Source organism: Metopolophium dirhodum, chromosome 6, assembly GCF_019925205.1.
Source record: "Metopolophium dirhodum isolate CAU chromosome 6, ASM1992520v1, whole genome shotgun sequence".
Classification (NCBI taxonomy): Eukaryota; Metazoa; Arthropoda; class Insecta; order Hemiptera; family Aphididae; genus Metopolophium; species Metopolophium dirhodum.
In genome coordinates, this window is record NC_083565.1 from 10,267,627 (window position 1) to 10,281,034 (window position 13,408).

The 13,408-nt window shown below is 28.0% G+C and overlaps 2 protein-coding genes across 13 annotated transcripts; both read right to left on the bottom strand.

Annotated features, from left to right (window-relative positions):
* Positions 1–1,773: 1,773 nt before the first annotated feature.
* On the bottom strand, positions 1,774–6,672 carry LOC132947452 (uncharacterized). 12 transcript variants are annotated; one of them, XM_061017751.1, is made up of 5 exons: positions 6,006–6,672; positions 5,614–5,738; positions 3,066–5,519; positions 2,894–2,994; positions 1,774–1,992 (listed from the first exon to the last, which is right to left on the bottom strand). In XM_061017751.1, the coding sequence occupies exons 3-5, from the start codon at positions 3,440–3,442 to the stop codon at positions 1,982–1,984; spliced, it is 489 nt and encodes a 162-aa protein (XP_060873734.1). In that variant the 5' UTR covers positions 3,443–5,519; positions 5,614–5,738; positions 6,006–6,672; the 3' UTR covers positions 1,774–1,981. The 12 variants fall into 12 exon arrangements, 9 of the variants coding, with proteins under 9 accessions (XP_060873734.1, XP_060873730.1, XP_060873728.1 ...); XM_061017747.1 differs by having other exon boundaries at positions 1,774–5,519; positions 6,006–6,060; positions 6,158–6,672; XM_061017745.1 differs by having other exon boundaries at positions 1,774–5,519; positions 6,006–6,063; positions 6,158–6,672.
* A 1,132-nt stretch (positions 6,673–7,804) lies between these two features.
* LOC132946114 (trifunctional enzyme subunit beta, mitochondrial) lies at positions 7,805–13,275 on the bottom strand. Its single transcript, XM_061015953.1, has 9 exons — positions 13,001–13,275; positions 12,755–12,908; positions 9,747–10,122; positions 9,514–9,688; positions 9,326–9,456; positions 8,726–8,941; positions 8,507–8,657; positions 8,348–8,436; positions 7,805–8,192 (listed from the first exon to the last, which is right to left on the bottom strand). The coding sequence occupies exons 1-9, from the start codon at positions 13,068–13,070 to the stop codon at positions 8,145–8,147; spliced, it is 1,410 nt and encodes a 469-aa protein (XP_060871936.1). The 5' UTR covers positions 13,071–13,275; the 3' UTR covers positions 7,805–8,144.
* Between the last annotated feature and the right edge of the window lie 133 nt (positions 13,276–13,408).

Below are 13,408 nucleotides of genomic sequence, written 5' to 3' on the forward strand. Positions count from 1 at the left end.
TAACCCGGAGAGGTTCTCAAACAGGGATTTTTAAATTTACAATGGAAAATTTTGTTTATAAATGGCTGAAATTGCTATTGGTTTTAATAATAATAATAATAATTTATTATTAATGCGATAAGCCTGTCTATTTTAGAACTTTTAAATTATACATTTACGTACGCACCAGGCATAATCAAAAGCGAATATCAGAGACAACGCCGCCGGCCGAGATGGCTATAAATTAAAATATAATATTGCTTCCACAGCGTGGTACACCCTAAATGAGTTGAACAATCACAAAAACTTAGCAATAGCAAAGCATTGCCGAGTCAGCTATAGTAATATAAATAAAATATTATAAATTGACCCACTATATTAATATTATTCTATAATAAATTCTCATGTAGAATAACTTATGAATCTTGTATACAATTTTAAAATCTGAAATATACATAGGAAATTTTTTTTATGGATTTTTTCACTCAAAATAATTTGAAAATTTTCGTGATTTTGACGAATTTTGTCAAATTTTTGACCTCAGATGCTCATAAAAAATGTTTGTGAATTTACGCTCAACTTTTTTTAGTTTCCACTAATAACAACTTATAAGTTATCTTGTATTAGATTTTCAAGATTTTCGAACAAGCAAAATTCTTTTTATTGATAAAAATAAATAAATAAAAAATGACATTCTCTTATGTCTATAAATAGCTCAAAAAAAGTTAAAATATTTTGAAAATATTAGTATAAAAACATTCGGTTAAAATCTTTTTTTTTATATAATTACACATTTACACCAATAAACAAAATCGATTTTTTGAAAACTGGTTTTTCCAGACGCTTTTGAAAACTAGGTAATGGGAATGTTTACTTTTGACCCTCAAAAGTACCAACTAGATTCACATTTCTACCAGAAAAGATGCTGAAGTAAAAAATCAAAATATTTTTACTCCCCTAAAAGGTGATAATAACAAACACAAAAAAAACACGTCATTGTAAAATCAAATAACAATATAATCATCGACCATCGCTCCGCTCAGAATCTAAAATAAGCTTTAACTTAAATAAGTTATTATTTCATTTATATTCCTGATAATTTGTAGCTGAACTTGGTTACCTACTCAAATTACATAATATTTTTAATTTAAATATAATTTAGTTTAGTTATATTTTTGAAAGGTTTTTATTTAACTTCGAATCTTGTCCGTTTGTCAGTTCGATTTATCGACAACGGCTAAAAAATATACAAGAATAAAACTTGGTATATTCTAAATCAAGTTGATCTCTAATTGTGCATGACAAAGAACTTTTCTACAATTTGATTTGGTTGACTTTCAAAAGACAACCGCGGTTCAATAGGCATCGATTAAGTTATAATAATCGATAAAACATATTGATATTATATATCGATGGTAACTATATCGATATATCATGAGCAACCGCAGCAACCGAATCAATACTCAGTATTATTATTGTAAATTAAATAAATTAAAAAAGAATAAAATTTATAACTATGGTTTTTAAAAAACATTTTTTAGATTTTTTAAAACTACTTTTAGCTCTTATTTAGGATAACATAACTTAACTGGTTTAAAAAATAATTATTAACTAATCTTTTGACGTACGTTTTCTATGCATCTATAATTCATCTATTTTGAATTTTTACATTCAATAGATCTCATTCTTTGATCAATTCTCATATCAATACTTTGATGGTATTTTATAAATTCATAAAAGTTATAATTTATTGATGTGCATTTGAATATATAACCAAATATTTTTAAACTCAAGATAAATATATATTTTATTTGTGTCGACTAAATATTATATACATTATATTATATCATACATAATTTCCAATACAGGAAAAAGATAACAATGTTTTTTATAACTTGTATGATTAAAATTTAAACTAATTTAAAATTATGCATACATTTTACATTTTCATGCCGAATACAAGAAATTGAAACATAACATTGAGAATAACAAGAAATCATCATCATAGCCATCCTAAAAAAAATTACAACAAAATAAGAAAATCGCCACATGAGAAACCAAATGAATATGCAATGTTGTATAATTTTTAACATCAAATGTTTTAAGCGCTCATATTCTAAGTCACAAATAATCAATATGATTATAAAAATACCATATCAATTCTAATATCATCAACAACTGTCAAATAATAAGTCAATAGAAATCTCAATATTGTTGAGTTGATACAAAAAGTTTCAATATTTTATATAATATTATTCTTCATTAAATATTATGTACGTTACATGATTCAAATTCAAATATTTTAAATAAGTAAGTAAACATAAATAAAAACTTAAAACTAAGGTGGGTAAAACTAAGGTGTTAGAAATTTGAAGAATTGAACTGAACTTTAGGTGTTTGAAAGACAACACTAATTTAAAAAAAAACCAAACCCTACTCGAACAAAATACAAAAAGTTCAAAATTCAATAATCAAACTAAAATAGTTTGAATTTCAAATAAAATTAGAACATAATAAATAAAAAACCAAACCCTACTCGAACAAAATACAAAAAGTTCAAAATTCAATAATCAAACTAAAATAGTTTGAATTTCAAATAAAATTAGAACATAATATCATACGCTCATACGTTCAAACAATAAATGTTTTATATTTTATATTTTGGCTTGAAAAAAACTAAAAAGTATGATTTATAACTTAATTCAAAACATCAGTTTGAATTCAATTTGGTATTAAACAAAATGATGGGTCAGGTTAAAATTCAACCTCGCATGATTGTTCAGTTCAACAAGCAAATGAAAAGTTCGATTGGACATACTATTAAAGGGTTTGATTCAAGACCATATTTTTGAGTTCGACCCACCTCAGTTAAAAACCTATGGGGAAAAAGTTATTGTATGTATTAATAACTAACCTATAAAAGATTTTTCGTCATCTTCATCTTCGACATCAGTTTGATTAAGACAATCTTTTACATTTTTGTCTGGTTTCATATCTAAGTATTCTTTATGAAATCTGTAAGAATATACATTACATAAAATAATTGAAATTGTATTGTTTAATTAAAATAAATAATAATTATCTACTTTTTGGGAATTATACCATCCTTGCATAATTTAGTTAAGTTATTGAATTTGGCATTTGAAATACCATAATTTTCTGTATAGCAAGGTATTTTTGGATTTCTTCTTTTTTTGATCATCACTAATTTTTCAGGGCAAATATTTGTGTCTGAATTAAAAGCTAACAAATTTATTTTGTTTTCCTCTTTTTGGAATAATACATATCTTAATTCAGAAATTGAAATTATTTCACCTCCATCTGTTTTCAAATGATTTGGAAAAATTGAATTTGAAAATAGTGTCCAATCAAAAAAATCAGAAGATTTCATTTCAACTATTTCTAGTGGCCTTGGATTTGTGTAGGCATTTCGAATCAATGTTGGCCATTCGCTATCATACATACAGTCTTATTTTTAATAAAACGATCAATAGTAGCTATCAAACATTCTACGGGCATACAAGTGTGACCAGGGAATAGAAAAATCAACTTAATTTCTTTTATAAAATTAAGTTCATACTCTCTAGGGCATGATACATCATCACCAGCATTGCTTTATTTTTGTTTCGTCTAACACTAGAGTGACAAAGCAATATAACAGACGTCACAGATTTTCTTTGGTCAACTTTGATCAAATAATCATGTATGCAAGATACAATTTCGTTACTACCTCTATTTCCAGTAGTTTCTCCCCATAGGTAACAAAATGCATTTTGTGTAATATTTTCGAAGACAACTAAATTGGACGTACCAAATTTTCGGCTGTAATACAAGTTCTTATTGTACCCTATTGGCGTGCTTAAGACATTTTGAATGTCAAAACTTGCACATACCGTACTGGGATCAGTTATTTGTCGATGACTTATTACTAAATCTTTACATTCATCCCAATCTTTCATATGTGATTTTTGAATTTCTTGTTCACGGTTGGGACTATTCGTATTTTTAAACGTAACACATAAATTACACTTCTTTCTTTTTGGTACATGAAATCCCAGGTGAGTTTGTTTTTTAAATATATTTTTAAAAATATATTTAGATACTGGTTCATCTTTATTTATTTTACAGTAATCTTTGTATAAATTATAGAGCTGAATAACATTCATAATCTCTGCTGGCAAATATTTCTTATTGGAAGCACTACAATAACGAGATGATAATGCGGGTAATTTATTGATAAATTGGTAAACTTTAAAAATAGCTGAATTTTCAAATTGATTTTTGAATATAGTCATTTTACAATCATTATTTTTCTCAGAATTTGATTGAAAACACTTTTCAATGTTGTAGATTAAAAACCTTTGAGTTATATCCAATGTAGTCAATAAGAATTGTTGACAAACAAGCTTTTTTTCAGACATGTAAGATAAATAATACTTATAGGTTACGGACCGCCTACTATCATCTATTTGTGTACGTTTTCTTTGTATTGATCCTTTATGAACACATTTTATTAAATAATCTCGTTGATTTGATTTGTTACCTAATTTCCAAAACATATCAAATATATTCTTTCGGTCATTTTCTGTAAATTTTTCCCAGCATTTATGATGACATTTTTTGTTTAAGACACATGGATTTGGTTTGACACATTTACCTTCTCCAAAAGTTTTTTTCAACTTATTCATTCTCATATGTACTTTAACATTGTTTTTTTTCAAAATAAATTTCCGTTTGATGATTTTTATTTTTTTTGTCTGTGTTTTTTCACCTTTCAATAAACCATTGACTAAAAATGTGGCTACAGAAATGTCAGTTATATTTTTATCAACTATAGGTAGCTTATGTATATTAGATCGGGTATTATTTTTTGACTGTCCGACATCAAGATAACTTTTATTTTTACTGACAAATGATTTAACTTCATTAATATTATGATGTTTTTTTGTGAGTGGTAAACAATTAGTTGATACATGGCTTACATCTGCAGATAAACTATTACCACTTATTGTTTCTATGGGACCATTAGAATTTACAGTTTTTTCTTCTTGTAAATCATCATATTGTGCTGAATCGCCAAATTTACTTTTAGAAACGATTTTACCACAATTTTTATTTTCTTCTGAACTTCCTAGTTTCAAATTTTTGATGGTGTAAAGTAGAAATTTTTGTGATATATCTAAAGTAGTCAATAAGAATTGTTGACATACTTGCTTCTTTTCAGATATGAAATATAAGTAATATTTATATGAAATTGAACGCCTACTTATTATGTTTTGTTTCCTTTTTATTGATACTTTATCTACACATTTTACCAAGTAATTTCGTTGCCTCGGTTTATTACCTAATTTCCAAAATGTGTCAAATATATATTTTCTGTCATTCTCAGTGAATTTATCCCAACATTTATGTTGACATTTTCTATTTATAATACAAGAGTTTGTCTTAACACATTTGCCTTCTCCGTATATTTTTTTCAATCTCTTTGTTGTATATAGTATTTGATTTTATTCTTTCACCATCCAAGGCTTCAAATGTTTCTGTCAACCAGAAATGTCTATATACAATTGTGTCATAAAATAATTTCTTAACTAGTTGTAAGTAGATTTTTAACAGCAGACATACCTAACCTACCTTGTTTATTATTGTTTACAGTTGTTGACGGTGTGTTATTATATTTAAATTCTTTCCCAATCAGTGCAGTAGAAATCAAACGTTTTGCTCTATTTTTTGATGTCATTGTATTGGTTTCCTAAACACTGTAAATATAAAAACAATAAGTATTTTTCAATACATCGCAAATCGATATAACGGGATAAATGATGATTTTTAACAGAAAATATTAGGTAAAAGTATGACCCCGGCATTCTAACAAATTAACAACAAAATTATAACTATACTCAAGCCTCTAGAGTCTAGGGTCTAGTTAATAAATATTAAACGAGTATAGACGTATAATAAAATGATTGCTGAATGGTGACTAGTGACTACACTTACTAACTAGTGACTATTCTATTACTACTTACTGTAGATGTAATAAGTATTCAGACATTCAAAATTACTACGGTCCGCCTACGGTACCTACTATTAAAAATACAATGTCAAAAGTCAAAATATTTAAACGTTGTTTTTTAATCACAAAATTATAATATTAAATGAAACCGAATAAACGATATACCTTTAAATGGCTATAATAATATTATTATAACATAAGTGTTTTTTTTTTATTTTTTATCAAATAAAAATGGTCGTATGCGTTATTGCGTTAACTCCGCATCGTAGTCCTTTTCACGGCCATTTTGACAAGACTAAAAACGCGGTAAGATTATAGTGTACTCGTCGTAACCAACGTCATAATCAATTTTCTTATATTATACCCACTACTTGGGGCTGCTAACAGGTTTTGGTAATTTTTTTTTTGTCTTCGTATTTCTTATCTCGCTCCGGGAGAACCATAGATTAATAAAAGAATGGATAGGCCCACGATAGGCCATTCCTATATTAATGTACGACGGGTTTGCGTGCCGGAATGCGGATGAGAGACAGACGGCTCTTGTATTATGGTGCTTCTCACTCCAGTAAGGGGTTTTATCATTATTTTATTACGAGACCCCTTGTAACGTTCGTGCACGTGTGATGAGATGTTGGGGCCCCTTGGTATTCTTGTCTGTGTACGCAACTTTTAATACCTGATATGAATACCTCACTGTTAAAAATATATTGTTGAAAAAAAAAAATCTTAAAAATGCATAATAAAGCATATAATGATGTTTATTGATTATTTTCGCATATTATCACTGGCGCAAATAGGGTGAGGGTTTGGGGGGGGGGGGGGGGCCTAGTCCCCCCAGTTTAAAATCTAGTATTCGGTATCGGTACTAATTTTTATATCCTGTGGTACCAAGCAATATGGCCTAGGAGGGAGGCTTGAGTCCCTCCAAAAAATTTAGTCAATTTGCGCCTATGCATATTATTGTATATTTTTTTTTTAATTATTATATTAAACCTTAATGATTCAATGGAAAATAATATTTTCATTTATTACACAACTTTATAGACCAGAAATCATACCGTTTTTTCAATTATTGATTAGGCAGTAGCGATTTATTTTTTAGTGGTTTATTAGTACGAAACTTTTAACTAGATGCTGGTGCTGCGGTGTGCCCTGCATTTCAGCACTTCATAATAATACTATGTATACAATTATTATGCAAAATATTATTTAAATATACAAGCAATATGTGTAGGTACGTATATTGGTAATAAAATAAACAGAAAAAGTTGAACCATGGTATTTTTTTTAAAAAGATATAAGTCTCTATAGTGTTGATTTATAAATATTGCATAATTCTCCAAAGGATAATTTTTGTGCATATTATAGTCAATCTTTTCTATTATGTTGAAAGTAAATATTCTAATATTTCAAGCATTTTTATCTACGTGTATTATTTGGCGCATTTAATAATATAATTTTATAATTAATATAATTTACTTATATGTACAGTCATTTAACTGTTAAAATTGTTTCTCTTATATTTTATTACACCTGTATGTATTTCTTTGAGAAAAACGCTCAAGATATAATACAATTCATTATAATTTATTTTAATTAATTTGATTTTTTCACATTTTACCCAATAGGCAATAGCACTGATAGGTACTGCTCCTTATATTTATAATTAATACCAATGATGTTACCAATTAAATTAATATAATTTAATAGTAACTATAGCATTACAGGCAATAGGCATGTATAGAAAGGTTATACAAATAAACTAAAAAGGTTTTCTTCCTACTAAATTACAGGATAATAAGGAAAAATATATATTATCATAAAAATAAACTTTATTCTCAACAATTTTGAATTAAGCAAATATAACAATTTTGTAAAATAGAATAATTGTTAAAAATTTAAAATATATTAAATTTTGTTGAACAAAAATAAATTACAAATAGGTAAATAATAAATTAAATACTAACTATTATGGGATATGTCCTTAAGACTGAAATAAAAAAAAAAGCATAAAATGAAAAAAGGACCAAGTGGAATAATAACAGTTATTAATAAATAAACTTTATAATATTCATAATCAATTAATTTAAGTTTATGTTATTCCCAGTTCACCACATACAACTTGCACACGATTCAAGGTGTAGATTGACATTTACAAAGCGGTGGCATCTGGATGTCTTTCAACAATCATACCAACTCCCTAAAACACATCATAAAAAACATATACAATTCCCACTAAATAATTGTTTGTACATGTATTATACTATTATAGACTATTGATAGGTAATGCAAATAATAAATAATATTATGTCATTGAAGTTAGTTTAGTATCTAAACTGAAAAGATTTGAATTACCTGTCCACCAGCAGCACAAGCGGCAATCAAACCAAATTGACCATCTTCCCTCACTAATCTGTTTGCAGTGTGCACCGTCAAGCGTACCCCTATAAATAATAATAAAAATTAATAAGTAAAAAAATTATTTACCGAAATAAGAGTTTAAAAAAAATTTACCAGTTGCAGCAAAAGGATGACCAATACTCAACGATCCACCCCATTTGTTCCATTTGGACAAGTCTGGAACTCCAACTTTGCTTTTCCTGTTCATGTATTTCTGGGCAAACCAGTCACTGTCCATAGCTTTAAGATTTGCTAAAATTTGTCCCTGACATATAGTAATAAATAAAATAAAAATTAATTAATGCACTAAATATTTTTATTATTGGAACTTACAGCAAAAGCTTCATGTACTTCCCACACATCAATATCATTGACACTCAGACCGGCTTTCTCTAATACTTTGGGTGTTGCATATGTTGGTCCAAGCAACAATTGATCAACGGGATCTTGAGCTACATAAGTAAAATCTCTTAAGTAAAGCTTTGGTTTAAGGCCTAATTGCTTGGCCTTTTCTTCAGTCATTATGAGACAAGCTGATGCACCATCAGTCTAAGGAGTAAAAAAATATAAAATAATCTTATGTAATACAAATACTTGACATTTACTTATATTTTGCAAAAAAAACTTTTTTTTATTTGAATATAAATTTACAATAAGTAATACAGTGAGTTCCGCTTAATGTGATCACTGGTTTATTGGATACAAAAATGAAAATTCCAAACCAAATATTATAGTGAAAAAAAATATGCTTTATGGAATTAACTGGTTAATAGAACCAAAATGCCCTAAACTAATGTGATCTCACTGTACAATAGAACATAATTTTCCATGGTAATACACATGGTATGTATAAGCAAAATAAAATGTATGGATTATATACATTTTATAATAAAAATTATCTAAATTTGTTATTATATTGAATGTTCAGCGTACCAAAAATGATGAATTGGCAGCAGTTACTGTACCATGTGGTTTAACAAAAGCGGCTTTCAATTTTGCTAATTTGTCAATAGGCGACACTCTAATTCCATTATCTTTTTCAATTACTTTGGACGAATTTGGTACTAAACAAAATAAATATTTTTAATAATTAAAACAAAAAAAAATAATAAAATGCATACGTCTGAAAGGTACTATATCAGTCAAATATCCATTGTCTTGAGCTTCTTTAGCCATAGTGTGCGATCTGACAGCATATTGATCTTGTTCTTCCCGAGAGACTTTGAACGAAGCAGCCAATCTATCTGCAGAGAAGCCCATGGTCTCACCAGAGCTAAATTCGGCGACAGCAGGCAACTAAATGCATATAAACTATGTTAGCTTTAATTTTGAATACAAAGGATTATTAACATGCCTCCGGGAGTAAAAAATTTGGTCTAAATGTTGAGAGAAGTTTCAATTTGTCTAATGGCGTCTTAGCTTTGTTTGCCCTCAAAAGTAGACTTCTCATTTTACGAGAATGCCTAATTGGAACATCAGACATGAATTCAACACCACCAGCTACGATTACATCGTATGCACCCGCAGCAATCAGTCCAATACCAGTTGTAATACCTTGATTTGAACTGATACATGCCATCGTAACAGTGTGAGCTGGGATTGAGTTTGGGAATCCAGCAGCAAGGGCAGCTTCTCGTCCAATATTGCTAGTTTTTACTTCTTGTATTACTGTACCGTACACAATGTAATCAACTACTTCACGAGGTATGTTGGTTTTCCTCATCAGACCACTAATTTAAAATAAAAAAATTAATTTAAACTCCTTTCTTCACTTTAATAGGTTTATTGAAACAAACAATTAGATCCCTTGACTTTTTTCAATATTTAAAGTAACTTATATATAAGTATAAAACATTAAGGGGATTCGATACCGTGATTTTCTGTTTTTGTCTAACACACTAGCGACATAGTATTTTAGACGTGTTTTTTGCCAAACATTCCAATTGATCTATTGAAGCGATAAGAAAAAACAGACTTGAATTCATCGTCTTTCCCACATTTTTGAAATCATCCCCCAAATTCCAGAAAATGTCATATTAAAAAAGAGTATTTAAACATTTTTGTACTTCAATTTTTGGAGAAGCTAAAATCAATAAATCAAAATTGAAGGGAAAGTCAATTTCAAGTAGACTTGACGACAAATTCAAATCTGTTTTCAGAATTCTTATCACTTTATTAGATCAATTAATATGTTTGGCAAAGAATCCGTCTAAAATCCTATGTCGCGCATATGTTAGACAAAAACAGAAAATCACGGTATGGAATCCCCTTAACAATAAATTATATTTTTAATGATCTAACAGGGTATATTAAAAAATCAGAAACATCCCCCCCCCTCCCCAATAACAAAACCATTTGACCACCACTGGCATAAATCATACAAATTTAGAGGTTATTAGGGTAATAACTAATAAGTTCCCTAGCTCTACTTCTATAATTATGTTTTATGATATTTATAATAATTTAATCCAAATAATTTGATTTGTAAAAAAAACCCAGAACAGGTATCGTAAATATTAAAATATGTTTACTTGGCAGAGCATTGTATTCATATCTTATCTTAAAAATTATAATCATTAAAAATACCTAATAAGAATATTGAAACAATACAATATTTTAAAAATTCTAAATATTTTTCAGTACACTAAAGTAGTAGAGTATACACTAACGTTAAAATAAAGTAATGATTAGGGCTCAGGACTTGTTGCACAAAAAATTATTGAAATATACATGCAATTATGAAATCAAAATTGTCAAAATATGATTAAATATATGCAACTAAATTTTTATATTATTTTTGAAAAATTCACAAAACATACTACAATTTTTAAAATAAAAACTCAAAAATAAGGAAGTACATAAACATAATAAAAATAATTTATATACAGGTTTACTAATTCAAATATATATTGATTAATATGGACACTATTGCATGTTTTTGGCATTTTTAAAGTATCATGAATTAAAACAACTTAATTTTTAAAAATACTGGCACATAATATACTGGGTTAAAATTTAACAAATAACGTATATCACTGTGATTAAGAAATACGGATCTACTAATTTTCATTTCTTCTTACAATCTAGAACCTAGACGTCAATTAGATTTACCACAGTTTTGTCACACAAAGAGCCTCATAAAATCTTACGTACCTACGTACCATATGTGCAAAAAATGGGGGATTTAGGGGCCAAGCCTCCAGCAACAATTTCAACAGCTCATTCAAACATTTTCTATATTTTTTTTAAGCTTATTTAATATTATAATAGTGGGTCTTCAGCCTCCCCAAATCTCATTTTTTCCAGTGACTTTTTTCTTTGATTAATAGTTGGTAATAATTAATATGTATTTGCAATATAATGTAATGTTCAACCAATTAGTTAAGTTTCTTATATTTTCATAAAATTTAATGTAATTTAACATCAAGATTTTAATGTTTTCATTTTTTAATAAATTGATTGATATAATTATTATTATTTACTTCATAATTTATATTAATGTATGTACATAACGTATGAAGTTTTTAATGAAATTTAGGTGGTTTTAAAATCTAAACATTATATCTTTAAACATATCCCTAGATTAATATTGCAACAAAATATGATTATGTATTATTTAATTTATTAATATAGTTAATATAATATCAAAATATCAGAATGATTTATTGGAAAACAAATTACATTAGATAGGTACTGTTTGTAAATCTAACTTATAAGTCATGAAGTAAGTTTAAAATTAAATAAAAAATACTGTGTATACATGCCAGTTAAAAAGTTTGTTACCCAATAAAAATACCTTGACCTTCAGTAAATTTTACTTCCTGATGTATAAAAAAAAATCTTCAAACCATAATTAAAAGAAAAAGTATGATTTCTATGTATCATATTTTATAATATCTTTATATTGTATAAGCTTAACTAAATCAACTAACTTAAACTTTATATAAAAATCCAATTTGATAGTTTTACAAATTATAGAACAGTTAACATTATAGGTAAAAGCATGAAAATATAATGCTTGATATCCTTGAACTCATATTCATATAAGAACCTATACAATTAAAATTAATGGAAAATGCTCTAGAGGTATGATAATTCATAACACACTTTTTAGCTATTTAAGATTTATAAAAACAAAAATGTTTATTGAAGTACTAAATGTACCTGTATTTATAGTTGACCTGACCTAAATAAAAACCTAAAACCTTGTTTGAAAGTAAAATAATCAAATGCTTTGATTTAAATTTGAAATATATATTATTATTACATACATTTCTGCTAGTAGAACTACTACCTAATACTAGTTTAACAACAACATATAATTTGATTGAAATTAAAATGAAAAATGTCAAACCAACTTACATTAGAGCTTCTTTAGCCAATTGATGAGGCATTAAAGAAGCGTAGTCGGTGCCCGATAATAAGAACGGAGTACGCACTCCATCAACAAACACTATATTTTTGCCGGTCTTGTCCTTCACTCGTGGAGACGCTGTAGACAGACATCTGATCGGTACTGCAACAAACAGTCCAAAAAATCGAAGTTTAAAAATCATATTGACAGTTGTAATTATTTATTATTGACCAGAGTTATCGTCTCATACTCACGGCAAACGTTTTGCGACACGGACACCCGGGTATCCAATTTTACAATATTTTTCAACAGATTGGACGCCATCGTTGCCGTAGATCTGGACGTTATGGCGGTAGCGTGCGAGATTAGTGAGTACAGCGAGCAAATTTGATGTGAGCAAACGGAACGCGGAAATAGCGACACGTTCGAATCGGAGAGAAAACAAAGGTCAGACTGGTCAGAGTCTTTCTGATGTACAATTTGTACAAAGTTATGACTTGTGATTATAGGTAGTAAGTATAAACAGATAAAAAATATTATTATGCACGTAACGAAGTCGATCACTCGCTTATCACTGTACTATCACCATCATTATCAATCTACGAGCGCGACGACTAGATAGATAAGAGCCGCGCAATCAGCTTTTTACTCGTATACCACCA